Genomic DNA, 26438 nt, shown 5'->3' with positions numbered 1-26438 from the left:
TCTAGATCCAGTCCGATGTACAGTCCAACTCAATGTCCATTAAATCCGATGTCCCGTGGCAACTAAGAAATGGAACAGAAAACCAAGAGCAGAGATCCGGGTCCACAGGAGAGTGTACCCATGTGAGTGTTTGGTCCACTCCATTTCATTGCCCATGGAGTCCATACCTCCTCGCTTGACCGATTTGGTCCATGTTGGGTGATATCCCTTTTGATGCGAAGCCGGCATTGTAGTTTGTTCTCTATTGCTGATTTCGGCATCCGAGCATGCATGGGTTTGGTCCCTTCAAGCCACCAGCTACGAGAAACATGTGCATCCCCGCAAATCGGATAAATGTGGCCAAGCCAAGGGCACGTGGTATTTATTATTCGGGACAACCAGAGGGCTTGTGTTCTTGGAAATTTGTTTTAGCTATAGGCACCGCTCATCTTCATGTGAAAACTCCATCAACATTGCACACCAATTTGGCACTTGGAATTTGTAAAATTTTCTACTAATTACTTGGTAATTCTAGTGCGTTCTATCTTGCAAGGGAACAGAACATGTCACATTCCTGATATAATAATGAAAAAGAAGCACATATCTTGGGAATCGTGCATGATCCAATATTGAGGGAAAGCAAACTGGGTGATAACCCAGCAAGTGCATGCTTTTGCCATTTAGGAGGTGGTTTACTTTTCTATCTATGATGTTTTCCCAAGAATTTGACATGCATAATTCTGGCATCAAATTTTTAGAAACTGTGATGTTTCAACTATATCACTCTACAACAAAAGAGGGTGATTATTGTGGATTTGTATGCCATTACATTTTGATGAGCATTTGAGACAAGATGTTCAATATAATGACACTAAAAGAGCGTGACCAAATGATCGACCATGGTCTATGAATTTCTTGCATGGTTAAATATATCTGGAGAACCAAATATTCCAAACAGGACTGAAGTACGACAACTAATGATAGGTGGCATAATATAACTGAGAGTGTTGTCTTCCGGTGAAGGCCCAGTCCACCGGGGACTAGTTCAATTTTCAATATGTGCTTGAGATTGTGACTCATTGCTAGATGTAGCCTCTGAAGCAGTCCTAGTCTCCATCGTAGGCGAGGGATTATATGAGCTGTGTCTAGGATCGACTTTAGAATATTTCTTGACCAAAGAAGCTTTTTATCATCATCATCATCATCAAACAACAATCTAGCATTTATACAACTAGAGCCGTCAAAAAACAAATACCTCGAATCCAAGAGGGAGTATATGAAATATTCTCCTAGATAAGATCTTCAAAACAATCGGTCATATAGGAGGCAACTCGATCTGCTATACTATTTACCTCAAAAAACCTTCATTTACAAGATGATAAATTTGATGACAACAACTACATGCAACCTTCAATACACAAACTGTTGATGAGAGCTTAATTTGATCAATAGGTTTTTCTTCTTTTTTTTTTTTTCGTAAATTCTGTTTGTAGGATCTCCAGCACAAGATTTTTTTTATTAGAATATGCTTCACATAATTACACGATACATGAGTATATAGAAAAAAGCCAGGTTGCCAACTTGGCCTCTCACACCCATACCGCATCACATGATATGATCGGCTGACGCCAAGTTGAATCAAGTTATTGTTATATGCTCAATTTTATTCCTAAATCATGTTTCTCAATGCAGCCCTCATGCGCTAAAATATCACTTTTCTATTCTTGCTGCTTTCTTTTCTTCCAATTCTCACTCTCCGTACATTTCTCTCACACATAACAAAAGCACACACAAACACGCATGCAAACTAATCTATGAAAGGGCTTTATAACTAATCAGTCTAATAGCTACTTAATATGGTGTTGGAGTTTGAATTATTAAAGATCTTAATTTTTTAATTAATTGGACCTTCAAATGTATTGCTTTGATCTCCACGTGACTGAGAATCAAGCTTTTCGAGAGTCATAATGGAGACTGCCACGCCAACAAGTTGAGTTTCAACAGACAAGTTAAATTCCAGAAGTAGAATAATATAAGCATGGTATAGTTTAATAGATGCCACTAGCTAACAATAGCAAACACTGAACCATGACTAACCCATACATAACTTATTGATCATATATATATATACTATCAGATAAACTTATTATCTAAATAAATTTAAAAAAACATCATAATAAATTTAATAATTACATATAAAATTTTATTGAAAATATTTTTATCAAGTATAAATTATCATTGTTGTGGCCAGTCCCCTGTCGTCTGTCACCGATGAAGAGCACCTGCAAAACAAAATCCTCACAGATCGAAATTATGTCCCGTGGAGACCCTCCGATGCTTAAGTCAGCAGGGAGCTGGTGAACAGTAGATAATGAGTAATCGAAATGGCAGGGTATTATCCCAGAATTGTCTTCCCGTGCTGTTTATTTATCTCCTTTTTATAGATGATTCTGGTACAACCATCGAACACGTGGTCCCACTTTTTATGGCGCTAAATTATCGAACCATAATAATGGAGTTAATGAATTATTTATGCCCACAAATGACCGTGACACGTAATCGATAACCGTTTATAACGGTTAGGTATGTTTAGAAGATAGGCCGACTATATGTCAATAACAGTGATAAGTCGGTTGTCTTGGAGACCCGAATAAGCATCGGTGGATTCTCTGATATGCCGATGATCTTCGATTGGAGGTTAACCGAGTTGTTCTTTGTTGGTTGATAATAGCCGACTGTCGATCAGTCAACTGATTGTGAGTCAGCGTAATGTGTTCATTTGATCGATGTAGAGTCGGAATCGGGGTTCGGTTGAATTGTCTCAACAGTTGCCCCCCACTCTCAAGTCCAAGGTGGTCCGACGTGTATATTATCACGTGGTCTGTCATGTTGGACGAAGGAAGTCGTCACGTGTTGCCTCGAGCCCCGATTCAGCTACTAGCCTTTATAATTTTTGGAATACGAAAGATCTCCGATCGTTTTGCTGTTTCGATAACTATGAAATCATTATTGGTCTGTCATTTTGATAAAATAATTCGGTGTCCAGGACATCCGGATGATTTGATTCTGACTAGTAGATCTTGACTACGTGTCCAAACATCATTGAGTCGGAGCTGTTCATACAGATAACAGTGAGGTGGCATGATCAGGAGCAGGTGCGTCGAACCGTCCGATTAATGGTCGGTCTGGATGTTGCCACATGTCATTATCTGATAAGATTCAGATTTGATCGATTTCATCTAGACCGTTGAGGGATCCTATATATATAGAGTCACTTTCAGTCAAATTTTACTTTTGCATTTGTCTGCATCCTCTGCAACGGAAGCTTCTACTGCCCCAGTACCAGGAGTTTTTTCGAGTATTCTTCTTCGCATCTTCTTTGACTTTTGAGTCAAGTTTTCTTGTCCTTCTCCTTTGGTCCTTCTCCCCTTTGGGTTTTTGCTTTAAGATTTTTTTCTCTAGTTTTCCATCTTTATGGCTTGGGCTTCTTCTTCTTGGGATAGTCGGTCAGAGAATCTGACTGACGACTCTCCTTCGAGTCCGGAAGTGGAGGCTTCTTCTCTATCCAGACCTAATGTTGAACAGCTCCGGGAGCAGTATCATATCCCGGAGCAGTATCAACTCTTTGCTCCTGGTGCGGACGGTCGGGTTAACTCTCCTCCTCCAGGCCAGATTGTATTTTATGTCTAAGATCTTCGGGCCGATCTTTGATTTTCGATTCTGAAGTTCGTCTGGAATCATCCTGACTATTATGATCTCTGTCTTGCTCAGCTGGCTTCGAATTTCATCCAGCTGATCATCAGTTTTACTTTGTTATGTCAGCTCATACCGATTGAGCCTCGTCCTTCTCTCTTTCGAACTTTTTTCGTCCTTCATTCTCATCCTAAGGTCAAAGATTGGTGGTTTTTCAACCCAAAAAAATGTCTTTCTTTCATCACCGATCTTCCATCGTCCATTCATGAATGGAAGAATCAATTTTTCTTTATTTCTTCTCCTTTTTTCTGGAGCTTTCTTTCGTGCTGAAGTGATCCAAGGACCGACCCCAATGAGAATAGTCAAGTGGAGATCGACGATCGAAAAGATTTTCATCGACTGAAGGATATAACAGTTTCACCATAGCGAGAGCTAATGATCGAATAAGCTCTCTACGATGTCGGACTTAGTTCGATCATCTCCTTAGGTATAGCATAGTTGACTACTTTCATTTTTTACTTTTGTTTGTTTCTGAACTGTACTGATTTCTTTGTTCTGATTGCAGCTATGCAGCCGAGGGTATGAGTGTCGGCTGCTGATATTCGTCAGTATGCTGTCAAGAAGAAGGCAGCATCTAAAGCTGGACCCTCCCGACCGGCGAAGAAGGGTCGGATAGTTACTCCATCTGCACCGATGAGAGAATCTAACATTCTGTCGGAGTCGGTTTTCAAGCCAATTTTGGCATTGTCGAGGCCGACAATGCTCCTTGAGGTGCCGTCCACTGAAGATAGGACGACAGGAGAAGATGGAGCTACAGTAGTACCATCAGTAGCTCCATCAATAGAAGTTCGGACTGAGGTGGAAGTCGCGGTCGAGCCAGAATAATCCATGGCTACTCCAGCTGTTCTGGCGGTGGAACATTCTTGGGTGCAATCGAGCGCCAACTTCCCTGCGTTCTCAAGCGCGGGGCAGCCAATAGGAGATCGAGAGAAGATGCCGGCGACTTCGGTAGATGATGGGTCATCGGTGGGCCATCCCGTTCTTTTTGACGTCAGAATTTTTGAGGGAGAGTCGGCCTTGGCCAATCCGGCAATGGCCAAACGGCTCATCCAGGTTGCTCTTCTTCCGACTGATCGGGAGAACAAGAAGAACAAGACGGTCATTGAAACATTTTCTTCCTTCTACCCAATGATACTCGGGGTAAGTTCTTCAACATATCTTTTTTTTTTATCTGATCTGACTTATCTTCTGCTTTCAGTTGGCGCACGATATACACGATCTGGTGGTGAACTACCGGAAGATTGCTAACTTTCGTTGGTCCTGGATGGACAAAATGGCGGCCGCCAATGCTGAGAAGACGGCTACCCTTGAACAACTTCAGGCGGTAACTGAGCAGGAGACGAAGCTTCAGGAAGAAGTCTCCCATTTGACCATCGATCTACAATCTTTTAGAGTCGAACTTGAGTCGACTTGCCAAAATATCGTCTCTTGAGTCATGGATCAAGAGCAAAAAATACTCCATCCATCGGCTTCGACGAGAAAGGGATGGGTGCATTGATGAACTTGAAGTTGAACATGAAAGATATCGGACCATCTTGGAAAGGTTGGCACTGGCCGATGCTGAGTTGGCCACCGTAAGAGCTGACGCAAAGTTAGCAAAAGTTGAAGCAGAGTCGGCAAGAAAAGCTCTGAATCAAGCCGTCAAAAACTTCAAGAACTTGAAAGAGTTCAAGGAAGAAATCCTCAAAGATGAGTTCGCCTCTTACTGCATCGAGTACGAGGACGGTCGAGATGAGATCGAAAAGTTATATCCAGATCGGGACTTGAGCAGCATCATCCCTCCCGCATCGGAAGATGAAGCTGCCGAAGAAGGGGCTGCACTGATTGAAGATGAAGCACCGACTACACCAGAAGCTGTTCCGATCGTCAAAGCTGCACCAGAGCAAGAAGACGAAGACAACAACTGATGATCGGTGTAACATTTTTACTTTTTTTTGTAATTAGAAACTTTTGTAATCGAAGTTCGATCTAATTTTATAATTTTTTTTCAATGAATGAAAGAAAATTTTTCAAAGTGCAGATTCTTTTTTTCCTTGTGTATACTTTCATTGTCGTAGAATTATAGTCATATAGTCGAATATCAATCAGCAAGTCGAACATTTGGTAGTAATCATAAGATTTATTCGTTAGTCGAATATTAATTAACATACTTTATTTTTTAAGTATTTGAATAAACGGTGATAAGTCAAATATCTTTTGACCGATCATAGTCATGTCAGTATGTCTAATTATTTGATAATCGGTGGTAAGCCGAATATCCTTCTACTGATCGTGGTCAAATCGATATAGTTCGAATTCAATCTGGATCGTGTTGGCATAGTATTCTGCTTAGTTAAAACTAAGTCGGTATAAATAGTCATTTGACTAGAGTTAGCTTTTATAGTGGAAAGCCAATATATAGTCGGTACTGAAATACAGTCGTTTTATCGGCTTTTACAGTAAAAGTTGAGATATAGTCGATGTGTCAGTTTTTACAGTGAAAAATTGAAATATAGTTGATAGGAATTGACCGTCCATTCATCAATTTAACATCACTTGGTAGTCGGCTGAAACTTTTATTATTCTGAAATTCAATGTTTCATTCTGAGTACTGTACATATGAATAATTTTATTGATGATACATTTATTTCTTCAAGAGTTTTCAGTCGATATGCGTCTGGTCTAAGTGTTTCAATTACTCTATAGGATCTTTTCCAATTTGGAGATAATTTTTCAAAGTCCAAAGGCTTTGAGACTTCTGCCTTTCTTAGGATCAGGTCTCCGGGACGGAAGATCTTCAGCCTAACTTTTGCATTATAGTACCAAGCTACCTTTTGTTGATATGCTATCATTCGAACTTGAGTTTGTTGTCGGACTTCTGAAAGTAGATCTAGATCGACTCTTCAACATTCTGAATTACTCGGCTCATTATATTGTTTCACCCTTGCTGATGGTAATTCGATCTCAAGTGGGATCATCGCTTCTGTTTCATAAGTCAGATTGAATGACGATTCTTTCATTGGTATGCGAGGAGTCGTTCGATATGTCCATAAAACTGGATATAGCTCTTCCACTCAGAGGTCTTTAGCTTCATTCAGTCTAATTTTGAGTCCATACAGGATTGTTCGATTTGTCACTTCCACTTCACCGTTGGATTGTGGATGGCCGACTAATGTGAATTTGTGTGTAATATAGAATTTCACACATAACTCTTTGAAATTCTGATTGTCAAATTATCGATCATTGTCAGTGATAATGGTGTGTGGTAGATCGATTCTGCATATGATTGATTTCTGAATGAAGTCTTCCATCTTACTTTCAGTGATTTGTGTCAGAGGTTCAGCTTCCATCCATTTGGTGAAGTAATCAATGGCAACCATAATAAACTTTCTCTAACCAAATATCGGAGGGAAACAACCAAGAATGTCAATTCTCCATTGTGCGAAGGATCTGGTACAATAATTGATGTCAACTGACTGACCGTTGGTATTGTATATTTGCATATTTCTAATATTGTTCATATCTTCAGACAAGTTCAGCTGTATCTTTCTTCATGGTGGGCTAGTAATATCCTTCTCGTAAGACCTTGTTAGCCAAAGATTTGCCCCCCAAGTGATTTTCACAAATTCTTTCATGAACTTCTCTAAGTGTATAGTCGGCATCTATCTGTCCCAAATACTTCAGTAAGGGGAGAGAGAACGACCTCTTATATAGTTGGTCATTCATCAAAATGTATTGCGAGGCCGTCCATCTGAGTCATTTGGCTTCTGAGGGATCCGTAGGTAGAGTTCCATCAGTTAAGTACTAGATAATCAAATCCATCCAGTTTAGTTCATCATTGATTTGTAGCACTTCTTCAACTTTATCAATACTCGACTGTACAAGGCATTCGACGAATGTCCAACCCAGCGAGTTGAAAGAAGTGGTTGCGAGTCGCAAAAGTGCATCGAGTATTTTCTATTCTTGAGATGTGAAAGATCTCAAAGTATCTTAAAGTCAACGTAAGATCTTTCACATTTTGAAGATACTTCATCATAACATAGTCTCGAGCTTCAAATTTGTCCTTAACCTATCCAGCATTCAACTGTGAGTCGGTGAAGACCTTCAGACTGTCAATGTCAAGCTCCTTAGTAATTTTTAAGCCGGATAAGAGTGCTTCATATTTGGCTTGGTTATTTGAAGCTTTGAAGTTGAATCGAAGGACATATTCAGTTATAACCCCTTCAAAATTGGTGAGGATGAGACCAGCTCCACTGTCCTATGTATTAGATGCTCCATTAATATGTAGCACTCATACTGACGTTAAGTTGGGCTCCAGAGTTGTAGCTTGCTTTATTTTGTCGTTGGATTCATCCTCAGGATTATTGTCTGGAATTGTACACTCGATGATGAAGTCGGTCAAAATTTGTACCTTCATCGATGGATGTGGATGATATTATATATTAAATTCACTGAATTTTATCGTCTACTTTGTCATTCGATCAGAAATATTAAGTCGGTATAAAATTATCTTCAACGACTGATCTGTCAAGACAACGATAGAATGTGCTTGAAAGTATGGGCAAAGTCATTGTGATGATATGATTAAAGCGTAGATCATCTTCTCCGCTCTTGAATATCTTACTTCAACATTGTGAAGAACCTTGCTAGTGTAGTAGATTGATCGTTGAATTCGATTCTCATCTTTCTGGACAAGTATCGAATTGACTGCTTCCGTCAAAGTCGCCAAGTAGAGTACAAAATTTTTTCGATTTTTGATTCTGTAAGTAATGGTGGAGACGTCAGATATCTTTTTAGATCTTCAAAGGATTGTCGGCACTCATCTAACCATGAGAAATCTTTTGCTTGCCTCAAAGTTTTGAAGAAGGGCAAGCATCTTTCTGTCGACTTTGATATGAATCGGCTGAGTGTGGCAATCCTTCCATTAAGCTGCTATATCTCTTTTTTGGAGCTTGGATGCTTCATATTGATGATAGTCTTTATTTTTTTAAGATTGACCTTGATTCCTTGCTGTGACACAAGAAATTCAAAAAAAATTTTAAAAGTTATCCCGAATGTGCACTTAGTCGGATTCAACTTCATTTGATGTCATCGAAGTGTGCTGAAGGCTTCTTTCAGATTTTTTCTTTCAAATTTTGAATATGATCAGTAGTTTGAGAACTTTTCACCAGCATGTCATCCACATAAACTTTCATATTTCGTCCAATCTGTGCCTTGAAGATTTTGTTAACTAGCCGTTGATATGTGGCTCTGGTATTTTTTAAACCGAAAGGTATAATTTTATAACAGTAGATACCTTTGTCGGTTATGAAGGCTGTGTTCTCCTCATCTTCAGGTGCCATCCGAATCTGATTATAATCGGCAAAGACATCCATGAAGCTCAGAAGTTGGTGTCTAGAAGTTGGTGTCTAGAAGTTGCATCAACCAGTTGATCAATTTTTGACAGAGAAAAACTGTCCTTCGGATAAACTTCGTTTAGATTTGTGTAGTCGATGTAGATTCTCTACTTTTTATTAGCTTTTCTCATCATTACTACATTGACGAGCCAATCGAGATAATTAGCTTCCCTGATGAAGCCAGTTGCAAGAAGCTTGTCGTCTTCTTCATTGATGACCTTCAACCTTTTAGGTGCAAAAAATTTTTTCTTTTATCTCACCGGCTTAAATTTTGGATCAATGTTTAGTTGATGGGTTATTACCTCCGAAGGAATGCCTGGCATGTTAGTAGCCAACCAACAAAAATATCGATATTTGCTTTGAGTAGATTTATTAGTTGTTGTCGCTCTGGATCAGGCAACTGCGATCTAATTTGGACCGTCTTTTTAGAATCTTCTTCTTTTAGTGAGATGAAAATCAGTTACTCAGTTGGTTCACCTCTTTCTTCATTTTCTTTTTGATCTAATTTATCAATGCACAAAAAATCTTCAGGTTGATTATTTTGTGTGAAAACTAGAAAGCAATGTCGGACAAGTTGTTGATCTTCACGCATCTCTACGACTCTATTTTTTATCAAAAATCAGACTAGCAGATGATATGTCGAGACTACTGCTCTCAAAGTATTAAGTCCAGATCGTCCGAGTATGGCATTATAAGTTGAAGAAACTCGAATAATCATAAATGTTAAGAGAATAGTACTCTATCATAGATCTGTTTCGACAGTTAGTGGAAGATTTATTTCTCCTTCCACGATAACTGCATCCCCAGTGAAACCGATCAATGACATCGAAACTCTTCTGAGTTGATCCGTCGGTAGTCGCATTCGGGAGAAAGTCGAGTAAAACAAAACATCCGTCGAACTTCCATTATCCACTAAATTTTTTTTTACATCATAGTTTGCTATCATTGCCGAGACAACGACAGCATCATCATGGGGAGTTTATATTCTCCGAACATCATCTTTCGAAAAAGTAATTACATTGTCGAGTCATCGCTTCTTCATCGACTCTTCTTCGAAAGTTGCCCTCCAGTTCTTCTATCGCCTAGAGATTATGTTGATTACTCCCACCGTTGGTTAATTGTTATCTCCTCAGCTTGCGGCTGAGGTTGTTGATCGATGGGAGATTGAATCAAACGATCACGTCAGAATTTTTCGAGGTAGCCTCATCGAATCAAGGCCTCTATCTTATCGCTGAACTAGATACACTGTTCGGTATCGTGACCATGATCAAGATGGAACCAACAGTACTTTTTCCTGTCTCGACTCCTCGATGGCGTTTTCATTGGTGGGGGGTATCGTAGGTACTCCTCTCCTTCAATCTCCATCAAGATCTACGCATAGAGAGCAAAAATAGGAGTATAGAAGTCATACCTGCCGTAACTGTTTGGCTTCAGACTCCGTCATCGAGGTGAAGCTCGTTTATTAATAATCGGCCTACTTGATTCGATCAGAGCTTCACTTTTCTTTTGTTTCTTCTTTTGACCTTTTTCGTCTGCCTGACGTCGGTCAAAAGCAGCTTCATCTGCACAAATGTACTTGTACGCGCACTTCAAAAATTCAGCATAGGTCCGAGGAAGAGTTTTATCTAGAGAGTAGATAAATCTCGATCCCCTCAGATCCCTCTTCATAGCCGATATGGCCATATCTTCATTGATGTCTCTGATCTCAAGTGTGGCTGCATTGAAACGAGTCACAAAGTCCCTCAACATCTCTGTCTTACCTTGCTTGACAGAGAAGAGACTGTCTGATATTCATGGCGGCCTTTGACTAGTGCTGAAGTGGGCCACGAAAGAATGCTCAAGCTGCTCGAAAAAGTTAATGCTTTCCAACTGAAGACCGAAATACCATGCTCGAGCAGCCTTCCGAAGAGTTATCGGAAAGTCAATACATAAGAGGGTGCCAGTTGCCCCCTAGATCATCATGAGAGCCTTATAGCTCTCAAAGTGATCGATCGAATCAATGGAGCCGTCGTATGGCTCCATCTGTGACATCTTGAATTGAGAGAAAATTGGTTCATCCAGGATGCGTCGAAAGAGAGGCTGGGTAGTGTGGAAGTCGTAGTCATTGAAAAACTTCCGACCTTTCATCTAAAGTCGAGCAAACTGACGATCAATCTCTTTGAACTTGCGTTCGTAGTCGTCAAGTCACCGTTGCTAGAAAACTCCAGGGGTGAAACCCCCTGAAAAGCTCGAAGAGGGAGAAGCAGAAGGTGTCCGCAGTCATTTCTCCTTTTTGATACTATGTGCACGAGAAAGAGAGAGAGAACACCGCAAATGATGGGTGGCATGATGGGAATACCAAGAATGTGATTGTCCGTCTCGATGAGAATATCGAGATGATCGCTGCTCTAGATATGAGGAGGGCAAGCACCTTGGTGGATGGAGACTGTGCCTAGATGGCACTGATTGAGCCACCGGCTGCTCCACCGATGGCTGCTACTGCTACTGGGTTTGCTGCTGCTGAAGGCTTTGGACCGTCTCTATCAAAACCTTCATTTGCTGCATGAGTGCAGCAATCTGTGCGTCTGTGATGACCACAGGATGTGAAGAACTGGACTCTGCCACTGGAGATGAGGGAGGAACATCTTCCCGATAGGAAGACTGCCTCGCCGATTCAGTCGAGCATGGAGCTCTAATTTTCGATATGGTTGATTATAGTTTTCTCCTACCTGGCACGTCAATCTGTTGCGGCCAATCTCCTGTTGTCTGTCGTCGATGAAGAATACCTGCAAAATAAAGTCCTCACAGATCGAAATTGTGTTCGGTGGGACCCTCCGATGCTTAAGTCAACAGGGAGTTGGTGAACAATAGATAATGAGTAATCAAAATGGTAGGGTATTAGTCCAGAATTATCTTTCTGTGGTGTTCATTTACCTCCTTTTTATAGATGATTCTAGTGTAACCATCGAGCATGTGGTCCTACTTTTTATGGTACTAAATTATCGGACTATAATCATAGAGTTAATGGGTTGTTTATGTCTACTAATGATCGTGACACGTAATCGATAAATGTTTATAATGGTTAGGTGTATTGAGAAGATAAGTTGATTATATGTCGGTAATAATAGTAAGTCGGTGGTCTTGGAGACTTGAATAAGCATCGGTCAGTAACTCTGATATACCAATGGTCTTCGGTTGAAGATTAACTGAGTTGTCCTTTATTGGTTGATAATAACCGACCGTCGATCGATCAATTGATTATGAGTCAGCGTAATGTGTTCATTTGACCGATGTAGAGTCGAAATCGGAGGTCAGTTGAATTGTCCTAACAATCATTATTCGAGAATTTATCAAATATCAATCTCCCATGGTATTTGTTTTACTTTTTGTCTTCAAAAAATAAATATGATGTCCATTATTTTTTTACCATCTCTCTCTTTCATGTTCAATACCAAACATGATAATCTGACATGGGATTCATTTTTCTATACCAGATTATCCCTAACCAAATGAATCCTAAGAGTCAATTGTGCATCCATATCTATATAAATAATATAAAAATACAAAATAACAAATAATTAATATTAAAATAAATACAAATATCATGAAATTGCATACCAACTATCTGATGGAATTCAAATAATTTACGTACATACATACAAATATGTGTGTGTGGAAGGATTTATAGATGGTTGAGGCTATTGTTTCCTGACCTCTAACGAAATTGTCAAGTAGCTAGAGTTAGTCTCCTCCAAATTGAACAGGGGAAACTTTGTTAGCTTTTTCTCTCAATTTTAAGTTATTTTTTATATTAGGTCAGTCAATGGACGTTGACTTAACCTACTTTAAGTATTAGGCTTCCCAAAAGATCAAGCCTCACAATAAATCATTCATCTTTAAAAGACTATTTGCATGGTTGGATCCAAAATTTTATAGGATTCATGGCTCAACTATCAAACATACAGAATTATAAACTAGATTGAATCTTTTTTATAACTATCAGGACCATCTTTTAAATGGATTGACTCTTTTAAATGGACTGACTCGCATCTCATAAGGAGAGAAAAATGACCTCAATAGATAATATTTTTCTCTCTACGGAATTCTGACCAACTCACTGGGAAAATGATCCTAAATAGTAATAAAATAAGCTTAATCTAGTCATAATTCTATATTTTTTTATGATTGAACTTTGAATTTCATAAGATTTTGAATCTAACTATCCAACTAAATCCTAAATATTACTAATGATCCAAATGCCAACCGCACAGATTAATAGTTCTCTCCAGTCTAAGAGGCTCTAGAGACAGCCCACATAGTGTAGAAAGAAAACAAAACCATATTATCCAGCTAACAGTGGGTGCCAAGCGTGATTCCAACATTTCTCAGGAGCATAGTAAATTTATGACACCCTACCAGCTAAGTAATTAATATTTTTGGTAGTTTGAATACATAGTTGCACTTTGTAGCCAACTTTCTGCTAACCAAAACTTTATTTTTAGTAAAAATGGAATAAATCTAGTGTGACAAAATAAATTTTGGTAGTTTTAACAATTTAATTGAGGCATACAACTCATACTAAAAATAGCATAAACCCAAATATGATTTATTGAGCATACAATTTTAACTATTAAGTTTATTGGATACATGACATGTTTTTCCCATGTACTTCAAATTGCCTTTCAATCACTTCAAGTACAATGATTCGATACTATTTATATAATTTATTCCAACGTAGAGGATAACTTAGGCTGAACCCGGAGATCTTATGGTGTTCACATTTTCGAAAACCAATCATCTCTAAAGAACATTTAGAACATCAGTAACCGAACGATAACCAAGGAGAGAATTCGCACAGAATGCCAAGTGCAGGAGTTTTAATTCACGCGAAACGCCTCAGATACTCTTCCACCGTCACGTACTTGTGGTCAGGATACAGCTTGCTGCTGTCGACACCACGAGGGCCTTCCACCTTAAAATCCAAATCACCGAGATAAAATATCTGGTACATATGCGCCACCGCAATTTGCTCATATAGCGGCACCCCTGCAAAGAAGAACAAGATAAAACCTTGATCACAGCCAGTCTTCCCATGAAGCGTCCAAAGGCTTGCCTAGGGTGAATCAAGAAATTATTTCACCAAACTGCATGCACCGGGTCACCCATATTCCTATGGGCCTCGCTGATCAAGCACTCATCTCAATGTACCACCACAAAAATGAGCAGCCATGATATGCAACATACTTAACCATGTACCGCACACAGTGAAGAGAATAAGTACAGGCTCCAAAGGAATATGCTCTAGCTTAACCTACTGCCAATATAAGCAATACTGGATTTATTTAAGTGTCACAAGATTGTCAGACTGTTGAGCGTGGGTTCTCTGTAATATATATGATGCATCGCATGATGGATGGCTGCTCATGACCATGCATGGCATGCATCGCACATCATACAATCGGCAGAATGCGTAATACATTGCTCCGTATGATGCACCATAGAGAATCCGCACCCCAGACTGCTAGGCTAACAATTCACATGGCTAGTAACCATAGCAAAATAATGAAACTACTCACTGTCCATGGTGGAAAGCCATTCCTCTGCTGAGAGAAATGTCTTTTGGAGCTCTTTGCCTATAATCCTCTCCCATATCTTGACAACTTCCATCTGAGTGAGGATGTTGGCCGGAGGACGGACGTAGAGGACCTTGTTTAAAGTTCGGGGGTCATCGATGGCAAGTATTGCATACATCGCTACGTCCTCCTCGGCGACCCATGTACATTTCTTGTCCCCATGGCCATGGATGTTGACACGGTCCCTCTTGGGCATGAAGGTGGCGAGTTGAGCTAGACCTGCAAGGAAGATGCCGGCAAAGCAGTTGGCCGAAACGTACGTGTGGGGGATGTTAGCCTTCTCAATGGCTCGCCGGATAACACGCTTCTCTACAAATGTGCGATCGCCCGGGGAGATTGCATGTTCCATGCGGTCCACGTCCATGCCGAACTCCGAAGGGAGGAACCTCTGTAAGTTGCCAACATTTCGTATCACCTTGATTACGAAAATAAAAAAGTACGTGTAGCATCTTTTACTAGATGACAGTGAGGACAAATGACCATATTACAACACACAAACTATAAAAATATGATCACCGATATATGAACCTATTCATTTGGTCGAGATGGCCTCATCTTATTTGGTCTATGAAAAGTTTTCACGTAGCTAAGTTGTGGCACAGTCCAACTTCATTAGTTGAGGATCCAAATTGCGGCAAACTTTCACCAGACCTACTCAAAAGCTGGGTGGCCTACCCAGCCCGTCCAAGCCCTTTGGATGGGCCGAGATCTGATTTTCTTTTGTTTGTCAGCTCAATGGGCTGGATTGGACCACAAAATTCAGCCCGTTCTTCAAACGCGCCGAGCTCCGGTTTACATTGATCTGACCCAAGCTAAATCCAAACATATTATTTAAATTAATAAATATATTATATATAACTAATACACATCATATATATATATATATATATATATATATATATATATATATATATATATATATATATATATATATATATATATATATATATTAAAAAAATAAAAATAAATAAATTCTAATAATATTTGAACAATTTAGATAAATACCACATAACTATCCAACTATTGTGAGGAGAGTGAAAAAGATAAAAAAGATATATAACTAATGCACATCATATATATATATATATATATATATATATATATATATATATATATATATATATATATATTAAAAAAATAAAAATAAATAATTTTTAATAATATTTGAACAGTTTAGATAAATATCACGTAACTATCCAACTATTATACGGAGAGTGAAAAAGAATTAAAAAAAAATACAGAGAGTGAGGGAGAAAAAAAAAAAAAGAAAGAGGGAGGAGGTAATTAAAAAAAAAAGAAAAGAAAAAGAAAGAAAAATGAAGAAGAAGGAGGAGGAGGAGGGAGCTCTATGAGCGTCAATCACTGTCTGTTTTACCACCTTTCCCTTTCGAGAAAATATTAGGTAGTATGGTCCTACATACTACGGTTACAAGCAAAGACAATAAGAACTTAATACTTAAATTGATTCTCATTAAATATATAATTATATAATTATGATTATGTAATAATTTGTAACGACCCAGAAAAAAAAAAAAAAAAAAAAAAAAAAAAAAACAGAGGAGGAGGAAGACTCCTAGCCGGAGTCTTCTTCCTTCACGATTCCGGCAAAATCGGACTCAAAGAGTCCGGCTAGGGTAGGAAACCTCCAGTATAAAGATCCCCCGTCCTCTCTTAGGAAACTACAACAAAAATTTTGAGGAAAATCGAGGTATTTGAGAAATTTTCTCAAAGGATACCGTGGATGGTTGATCGGAAGAAAAGGGGGTTCGCCGGAGCTCTTCTCAACCGCCGGAGCAAGGTAAGCCCCTCCCCTTCTTCCTCTCCCTCTTCCCTTTCTCCCCTGGCCCAAAGCCTCGCCGCCGGCCACCGTTTTTGCCGAAAATCAGTCGCGAAAGAATCCCCTGTTTTCTGATTTTTTTTCTTTGTTTTTGCCGCCGTCCTCCTCTTCGCCGCCGGCCGAACCCCATCGCCGCTGTTGTCGGATCTCCGGCCAAGCTGCCGGAGCCCGAGCCACCGGGGGGGGGGGACCTCACGGTCCTCCCCTGTTTCAGCCAATGGTGGCCGCGGGAAGAAAAGAAGAAAGGAAGAAGAAGAAGAAAAGAAAAAGAAAAGAAAAAGGAAAAAGAAAAAGAAAAGAAAAAGGAAAAAGAAAAAAAAAGAATAGAAAAAGGAAAAAGAAAAAGAATAAAAAAAATAAAATAAAATAAAATAAAATAAGAAGAAGAAGAAGAGAGAGAATTTTCCTCTCTCTCCTTTCTCTCTTCTTTCTCTCTCTTTTCTCTCTCCTCTCTCTACCTTCTCTCTCTATATTTTCTCTCTCTAGATTCTCTCTCTAGACTTTTCTCTCTCTTTATGGATTTTGTCTCTCTGGGATCTTTTCTTCTTCTCTGATTGCATTATGAACCCTAGAATAAACTTGAAGATGAAAATAAGATGATCTGAGGTTGCTCCGAAATTCGTGCAGTAGATCTGATCCCAGTTCGATCCTATTCAAAATTTGTAACACTTGATTCATATTGAGTTACCCTGATAGGACCTCTGATGATCTCGATCATGAGTGCCTCATCGGAAGGATACGAAAGTTTCTCTCTCCACTTTCTCTCTCTACTTTCTCTCTCTAGAATTTTCTCTCTCTTCATGGATTTTCTCTCTCTAGAAGTCTTATGGATCAGTGGAGGATCCAGATACTTAGGTAAATCCTAATTTTGGTTAATCCTAAGAGAGATCCTAGATTTGTGTTATCAGATCGATTATCGGTAATTTTCTCCATATATGTGATTTTTATATTGATCAGGGTTATGAAGAGATGATTGTCTGCATATGATATCGAGTGGAATATCTTGTTAGAGAAATTCATAAATCAAAGAAGAACATTGATTTCTGTGTTTGGATCAGTCACCGGTAAAGGTAAGAATCCCTGTACATGATCACTATTATATATGCTATTTTACTATTGGTCTTGCATCGTTGGTTTTGCATTATCGGATTTGAGATCGATGAATTTATTATATCTGAGATACTGTTATTTGATTTTGAGCATGAGTATGTTATGTCAATATATATGTATCAGAGATTGATGGCATGATTATATGGATATGACATATCTGAATTGATCATAATGCAAGACAGAATTGATTGATGAAATCAACACATAATGATTAAATGAAAAGAAAGAGATATATGGTATGGACTAGCCTTGTCATGTGGAACAGCCGGCTAGGAGCTTATGCCTGGGACAGCCCGCCAGGAGCTTATGCCTGGGACAGCCCCCACTGGCTTACAGGTGGATCAGCCGGCCAGGAGCTCATGCCTGGGACAGTCCGCCAGGAGCTTATGCCTGGGACAGCCTCTCACGGGCTTTGGTACGTGGGACAGCCGGCCAGGAGCTCATCCTGGGACAGTCTTGAAAGACTTTTTAAATGGATTCGATCCGGATGATGACTGAGGTATAGACTTGGATAGTCCAGAGCCAGAAGGAAACTGTTAAAAATCATGTGATTATGAAAGGAGAAATGAAAGATAAGATATGAAATAATTGTTGAACAAAAGTATTTTACCTGTTAACATATGATGATGCATCTATTTTGACAAGACAGAAAATTTATGAATGTTTGCATTATTTTGGACATTGAACATGAGATTTTATATTTTATTGCTTATCCTTATTTTCAGACTATATTACTATATCAATGTGATATGGGAATTCTTACTGGGCTGTAAAGCTCACACCCCTTCATCTTTCTTTTCTTCTCAGAGTTACAAGATGTCCATGGTTGGCTATGGTATGGATTTGTGAGTGAGCGGATGCATAGATAGAGTACCGTTGATACTTGATCCGAGGATTGAAGGAATGTTAATTGTAATTATACAAAATTTTATGAATTATTGTTGAAATTAATTGTTATGGATGTTAAGGTTGTAATATTTATTTTTGGCCTTGCATATTCTTTAGGGCTTGCTCTAAGGAGTGTGCGGCCATCACGTATCCGACCCGGGTGTTGGGTTCGGGGCGTGACAGAATGGTATCAGAGCATAGGATATGATCGTTAGGGATTATGATATGAGTGATTAGAATATTACAGAGTAATATCAGAGCTTAGGTTATGATCATTGGAGATTACAATATAAATGATTTGGATGTGATAGAATAATATCAAAGCTTAGGTTTAAGATCACTAGAGATTATGAAGAGATATTAAAACTTTATGTAAGATCAGTAGGATGTGACAGAGTGGCATCTGAGCTTAGAGCTTAGGTTACGTTCATTTGGAGACAATGATATAAGTGATTAGGATATGACAGAATAGTACTAGAGCCAAGTTTAAGATCACTAGGGATTGTCATATAAGTGATATCAAAACTTTGGGATTATAATCACTAAAGTATGATTGATAATATCAGAGTTTAAGATTTTGATCATTAAAGGTATGATAAAATGATATTAGAGTTTAGGTTATGATCACTAGAAAATATGATTTAAGTGGTATTTGAGTTTAAGGTTATAATTATTCAGAATTGTAATTCTAGTGATATCTGAACTTAGGTTATGATCATGAGGAACACGATAGATATGAAAGAGAAGATTTAATATTTAGATTTCGAATCAATAGATATTAAGATGGAATTTATGCATAAGTGGCATATGTTATCTATAATAAAATTGACGAGTTATATCTTGGATTTCAATTAGTAAGGTTGACCTAAGTATGAAAAGAGTTGACCTTGGAATGAAGTGGGAGGTATTGATAAGTTATGTTGAGAATACTAGATGATTTAATGATTGAAGATCATGATACTTTTCTAATTTCGATGATAATTATCTGATGCGTTATGAATTTTGGACTTATCAAAAGAAAGTTAATTAGGGTATGATCTAAGAAGAAATTTCATCATATGAGAGAGAAATATTTTTGAACACTGAACCTATAAGAGGTCATATATGAAACCCAATCTTAGATGAAAAAAAAAAAATATATATATATATATATATATATACTTGAATTTTATTATGAGAATATGAGATACACATCTTGATGAAATTTTTAGTTACTCAAAATATCATATTCTGAATATGATTCTTTGATCTTTCAAGTTGCATTGAATTTCAAGTCAATAGTTTATTTTTTAAGTGGATCAAAAGTCTTTTGATATTGTTGTTAAATTAAATAAGAAAATTTATTTTGTCAGAGTATGATATACAGGTTATGATGAAATCTTTAATAATTCGTATTATTATCTTTGGATTAGATTTTTTTTTTATGACTGTTGAAGATGATGAAGTGTATTAATTATTCAAGTCAAAGTTTGGATTTTTAAATTGATCTAAGACATCTTACTAGTGTTAAAGTTTGAATGACTTATACAAGGGACAAGATTTTGTATGGATTTATTGATTAATATTAAGGATTGTGATGAAGAGAACTCTATAAGAAATAATCAAGTTGATTCTACTCATGAGGATGTTGGCTTGAGTTCTTTTAGTTGTCAAGTTAGAATTAATTCTTTTAAAAAGAAAGATTGATTTAGAAATTATCTAAATGATTGTAAGATAAATCTAAGGTTAACTCTAATTGATTCTAGATATGTTGGATTCTTGAAGAGTGATGAAACTTATGCAATGATTTCAAACACAGAAAGTGGGTCAAGATTTAATTTTTATATACTATACCCGAAGGTAGTAAAGATAAAGAAACTTAAAATTTTATCCTAAGTTTTATCTGAAATTTGAAGGTTGGATCTATCTTGGATCGATCTAACATATAAGGATATTTTTATCTTTGATATAATTATATAATTTGATAAACCAAGATCAGAGTGCGCAGCAAAAGCATGGTGGGTTAAATTGATTAGAAATATTAATTCTTTGATTCTGAAGATATTATGGAATACATTAGTTGTTAATAAAGAATAATTTTAATCTGATCATAGTCGGATAATTTTTGTTAGTAGATTGTTTCATTATAGATAATGCCAAAAATTTTAGATATCTCAAGTTTATTAATAGCTTGATAGTTCTGATATTAGTTCAAATTTAGAATGTCCTGACATAGATCTCATATTTTTTTTTAAATTTAATATTGTTACTCAAACTGATATAGAAGATTGAGATTTTTCTTAAGATGAGAGTCTATATATAAAATTTGTTGGAAAATCAAGTGAAGAAAGAAATCGATGATGGTAAAGAGTGCTCGATGTTTGATCTTTATTTATCAGGGGTAGTATGAGATAATTATGAATTTCGAGTGAAATGTATTAGACAAATAACGGTGGTATATTAATACAAGTTTAAAATGTTACAGTTCTTCAAAAAGTTGAGAAATCAATAAGAAGGGATGAGTTTGAGATTTCAAATAATTTTTGTTATAACAAGATCATGAGAAATAAAAGACATTATTGTAAGCTTGAGAATGACATGAAGAATGTATACTTTGAAATAGATATTTCAAACGACATAACCTAATTTCGAGGACGAAATTATTTTAAGGAGGGGAGAATGTAACGACCCAGAAAAAAAAAAAAAAAAAAAAAAAAAACAGAGGAGGAGGAAGACTCCTAGCCGGAGTCTTCTTCCTTCACGATTCCGGCAAAATCGGACTCAAAGAGTCCGGCTAGGGTAGGAAACCTCCAGTATAAAGATCCCCCGTCCTCTCTTAGGAAACTACAACAAAAATTTTGAGGAAAATCGAGGTATTTGAGAAATTTTCTCAAAGGATACCGTGGATGGTTGATCGGAAGAAAAGGGGGTTCGCCGGAGCTCTTCTCAACCGCCGGAGCAAGGTAAGCCCCTCCCCTTCTTCCTCTCCCTCTTCCCTTTCTCCCCTGGCCCAAAGCCTCGCCGCCGGCCACCGTTTTTGCCGAAAATCAGTCGCGAAAGAATCCCCTGTTTTCTGATTTTTTTTCTTTGTTTTTGCCGCCGTCCTCCTCTTCGCCGCCGGCCGAACCCCATCGCCGCTGTTGTCGGATCTCCGGCCAAGCTGCCGGAGCCCGAGCCACCGGGGGGGGGGGACCTCACGGTCCTCCCCTGTTTCAGCCAATGGTGGCCGCGGGAAGAAAAGAAGAAAGGAAGAAGAAGAAGAAAAGAAAAAGAAAAGAAAAAGGAAAAAGAAAAAGAAAAGAAAAAGGAAAAAGAAAAAAAAAGAATAGAAAAAGGAAAAAGAAAAAGAATAAAAAAAATAAAATAAAATAAAATAAAATAAGAAGAAGAAGAAGAGAGAGAATTTTCCTCTCTCTCCTTTCTCTCTTCTTTCTCTCTCTTTTCTCTCTCCTCTCTCTACCTTCTCTCTCTATATTTTCTCTCTCTAGATTCTCTCTCTAGACTTTTCTCTCTCTTTATGGATTTTGTCTCTCTGGGATCTTTTCTTCTTCTCTGATTGCATTATGAACCCTAGAATAAACTTGAAGATGAAAATAAGATGATCTGAGGTTGCTCCGAAATTCGTGCAGTAGATCTGATCCCAGTTCGATCCTATTCAAAATTTGTAACACTTGATTCATATTGAGTTACCCTGATAGGACCTCTGATGATCTCGATCATGAGTGCCTCATCGGAAGGATACGAAAGTTTCTCTCTCCACTTTCTCTCTCTACTTTCTCTCTCTAGAATTTTCTCTCTCTTCATGGATTTTCTCTCTCTAGAAGTCTTATGGATCAGTGGAGGATCCAGATACTTAGGTAAATCCTAATTTTGGTTAATCCTAAGAGAGATCCTAGATTTGTGTTATCAGATCGATTATCGGTAATTTTCTCCATATATGTGATTTTTATATTGATCAGGGTTATGAAGAGATGATTGTCTGCATATGATATCGAGTGGAATATCTTGTTAGAGAAATTCATAAATCAAAGAAGAACATTGATTTCTGTGTTTGGATCAGTCACCGGTAAAGGTAAGAATCCCTGTACATGATCACTATTATATATGCTATTTTACTATTGGTCTTGCATCGTTGGTTTTGCATTATCGGATTTGAGATCGATGAATTTATTATATCTGAGATACTGTTATTTGATTTTGAGCATGAGTATGTTATGTCAATATATATGTATCAGAGATTGATGGCATGATTATATGGATATGACATATCTGAATTGATCATAATGCAAGACAGAATTGATTGATGAAATCAACACATAATGATTAAATGAAAAGAAAGAGATATATGGTATGGACTAGCCTTGTCATGTGGAACAGCCGGCCAGGAGCTTATGCCTGGGACAGCCCGCCAGGAGCTTATGCCTGGGACAGCCCCCACTGGCTTACAGGTGGATCAGCCGGCCAGGAGCTCATGCCTGGGACAGCCCGCCAGGAGCTTATGCCTGGGACAGCCTCTCACGGGCTTTGGTACGTGGGACAGCCGGCCAGGAGCTCATCCTGGGACAGTCTTGAAAGACTTTTTAAATGGATTCGATCCGGATGATGACTGAGGTATAGACTTGGATAGTCCAGAGCCAGAAGGAAACTGTTAAAAATCATGTGATTATGAAAGGAGAAATGAAAGATAAGATATGAAATAATTGTTGAACAAAAGTATTTTACCTGTTAACATATGATGATGCATCTATTTTGACAAGACAGAAAATTTATGAATGTTTGCATTATTTTGGACATTGAACATTGGATTTTATATTTTATTGCTTATCCTTATTTTCAGACTATATTACTATATCAATGTGATATGGGAATTCTTACTGGGCTGTAAAGCTCACACCCCTTCATCTTTCTTTTCTTCTCAGAGTTACAAGATGTCCATGGTTGGCTATGGTATGGATTTGTGAGTGAGCGGATGCATAGATAGAGTACCGTTGATACTTGATCCGAGGATTGAAGGAATGTTAATTGTAATTATACAAAATTTTATGAATTATTGTTGAAATTAATTGTTATGGATGTTAAGGTTGTAATATTTATTTTTGGCCTTGCATATTCTTTAGGGCTTGCTCTAAGGAGTGTGCGGCCATCACGTATCCGACCCGGGTGTTGGGTTCGGGGCGTGACATAATTTCTCTCTAGAAAGATAAGATTTTCGCATGCTACTTTAAAGTCATTATGTCAGCAGAAGACTTGGAAACCTGCAACCATACTTTTCCCTACTACAAGCTCCCTCGGATGCCCTTCTGCATTCGCTGTTCTCCTGTCAACTAGGTGGATTTTTAAGTGCACCAAGGGAAAACATATATGACGGGGCCCACCCCGAGTCCCCTAGGTCTTTATTTCTGGTGGGAGGACTCCGGCGTTATGGTGGCTAGCGGGGTGTCGGGCATGTCCTCGATCTCCGCCACCTCCTCCACCAGCTTGGATGGATCCGCCTTAGAATCGTAGCGTTGGATCACCAGCACCGACGCCGACGTCGAGAACTCCGAGCACACTAGGTAGCTTCCTACGGGACCTAGCTCCTCGCAGTCCGTCCGCTAGCTCCACGAGCCGCAGCACCCCGGACTGCAGCGACCTCCCCACCAGAAAGAGGCTGCACCACCCCAAAGCCTCGATGGTCCCCATGACTTCCGCTCGCTCCGCCACCGCCTGCTCTTCGTAGTTGACGGGCGATATGGGTGCGGGTTTGAAGCCTTCTGCTGACGTAATGGCTTTAAAGCAACACGTGGAAATCTTATCTTTGCAGAGAGAAATTGTTGGGTAACCATAGTTAAGCATGAGTATGTATTTAACGAAAATCAACTAACGTGTTAAACACTCATTGTCTTTGTCTATAATCACTATTATCCGATTATTTATAAAAGAAATAATAGTTAGATCATCGTTGCCTACCACGTTTCTGAAACATACCACACGTACCTACACGCATGCATTAAAATATTAAAAAAATAAAAATAAATAAATTTTAAAAATATTTAAACAATTTTGATAAACATCACATAATTTTTTAAAATTTATTTATTTTTATTTTTTTAATATTTTAATATATATATATATATATATAAATACGTACGATATGTTTCGAAAACTTGACTGATGATAATAATTCGGTCATATTTTTTTTTCATGATGATCAAATACGTACGATATATTTCGAAAACGTGACAAACGACGATGATTCGATCGTATCTTTTTCTTCTCTCTCCTTCTCCTCTCTCTCTCTCTCTCTCTCTCTCTTCCCCTCCCTCCGCCTTGCCGGGCCCCAAGCTGTTCTCCCCTTGCCTGCTCCCCCTCCCTCTCTCGTCTCCCCTTGCCTGCTCCCCCTCCCTCTCTCTCTCTCCCCCTCCCTGTCTCCTCTCCCCTTTCCTGCTCCCCCTCCCTCTCTCCTCTCCCCTCTCTTCTTTACCATTCTCTCTCTCTATAGATCTTTTCTTTTTCCCTGTTTTCATCTCCTTTTTTTTTTTTTTCCCATGACTCTGCTTTTTTTCTCCCTCTTCCTCTCTTTCTGATCTCTTTCTTCCACTGCCTTCCCCCTCTTTCTTTCTCCTGTACCTCCCCCTTTCTGCCTCTCTCTCCTCATCCTCGTTGCTTGGTTTGAGCCTCTTCTCCTCCTTTCATGGTTTCCCACACGATTTTAAGCCCTTTTACCATATTTTTCATATGATTTAAGCCCTGATTGCGACTCTATTATATTTATAAAAAAGAAAAAAGATAAGAAATGTTTCCCCTGGCCTCTCCCTACGGTTGAGGGCCGCTTACTTCCTTGGCTTCCCCTTCCTGAGACTAGATTGTGAGATTCTATTTGACTGTCTTCCAGCTCGTGGTCACGACACCAAAAAAAAAAAAAAATCCTGCCCAAGCTCTGCACCACCTATAACACATAAATACACCGACTCTAACCTCGCATCAAACATGAAGAAGCCAAGCGTGGGATAGTTTAGGAACCTTAATGGTGCCAACTTCCTTGATGGCTTCGATGAGCTGGAGCTGTTCCACGATAACCCTGACCGCCGACACCACCACGTCCACTTGCTTCAGTGCTGAAACCAGGCTCTCACGATCTTCCAAAGAAGCCTACAAGCAGGAAAACTCAGCAACAACAAACTTAAAGGAGACATTAAAGTCAACGAGTCTGAACTTAACCTGAAGAAGATGAGCCCCTTCCATTTTGAACTCCATGAACATCTGACAATTCTCCCGATTGGAGACATTCTCCGGCCGGAAGAGGACGAAAGTGGGATGGCCCAGGGCTATGCTGGCCTTCACCAGCCTTCTCCCTATGTACCCAGTTGCTCCAAGGATCAAAACCCTGTCCTTCCCCTCCATCGCCAGCGCTCAGAGAAGACTTCTCTATCACTCCATCAAGGACCAAGGATGTAATGATCATTTACCAAAAAGAAACAGGACAAATGGTAGAATTGGCAAGGCGAACCTTTAGTGTTTGTAGTTGTTGAACGGTCACATCAACCAGCAAAATAATAGTGATGTCCCTACCTTCCTCTTGGATTATGCCTTCAGAAATACGCAGCGCCTTTGGCACCGCACGGTATTGTACGTCTTTGAAAAGCTACCATTATTACACCAAAAAAAAAAATGCTACCATTCGAATCTCCGCGACAAATGACAGGCAATCCGTATCCAGCATTGGTAGGATAAAAAAATTATTCATTGAAGCAGATCCACGTCATTTTTTTTTGATCAGTTCAGCACCGATAAGGATTTGGATTGTATCTTTCATACCAAAGAATGATCGCATTTTGCATGGCTTTCAAAACGAGACATCACCTTTGTGATCCGTGCTGCAGATTGAACGAATAGTTTGCCATGCTTTGAAAGTCGTATCAAACG

The 26438-nt window shown here is 38.7% G+C and overlaps 1 protein-coding gene across 2 annotated transcripts; it reads right to left on the bottom strand.

The window, feature by feature from the left end:
• Window positions 1-13675: 13675 nt before the first annotated feature.
• Window positions 13676-26002, bottom strand: LOC105040244 (bifunctional pinoresinol-lariciresinol reductase 2). Of its 2 annotated transcripts, none has more exons than XM_010916683.2 (4): window positions 25734-26002; window positions 25536-25664; window positions 14663-15134; window positions 13676-14132 (listed from the first exon to the last, which is right to left on the bottom strand). In XM_010916683.2, the coding sequence occupies exons 1-4, from the start codon at window positions 25914-25916 to the stop codon at window positions 13969-13971; spliced, it is 948 nt and encodes a 315-aa protein (XP_010914985.1). In that variant the 5' UTR covers window positions 25917-26002; the 3' UTR covers window positions 13676-13968. The 2 variants fall into 2 exon arrangements, with proteins under 2 accessions (XP_010914985.1, XP_010914993.1); XM_010916691.2 differs by having other exon boundaries at window positions 14663-15107; window positions 25734-26001.
• Between the last annotated feature and the right edge of the window lie 436 nt (window positions 26003-26438).

The sequence above is a fragment of the Elaeis guineensis genome, chromosome 2 (genome assembly GCF_000442705.2).
Source record: "Elaeis guineensis isolate ETL-2024a chromosome 2, EG11, whole genome shotgun sequence".
Classification (NCBI taxonomy): Eukaryota; Viridiplantae; Streptophyta; class Magnoliopsida; order Arecales; family Arecaceae; genus Elaeis; species Elaeis guineensis.
Note: the sequence above shows the minus strand (reverse complement) of the source record. Positions and strands in the feature narration are given on the sequence as shown.

Bases quoted from the DNA above. Each gene is read 5' to 3' on its own strand.
- LOC105040244 (XM_010916683.2), bottom strand. From the start codon at position 25,916: ATGGAGGGGAAGGACAGGGTTTTGATCCTTGGAGCAACTGGGTACATA. The intron at 25,665-25,733 runs GTTAAGTTCAGA...TCCTGCTTGTAG, and splicing joins AAGGGGCTCATCTTCTTCAG to GCTTCTTTGGAAGATCGTGA. The intron at 14,133-14,662 runs GTGAGTAGTTTC...TCTTCTTTGCAG, and splicing joins ATGGCTTTCCACCATGGACA to GGGTGCCGCTATATGAGCAA.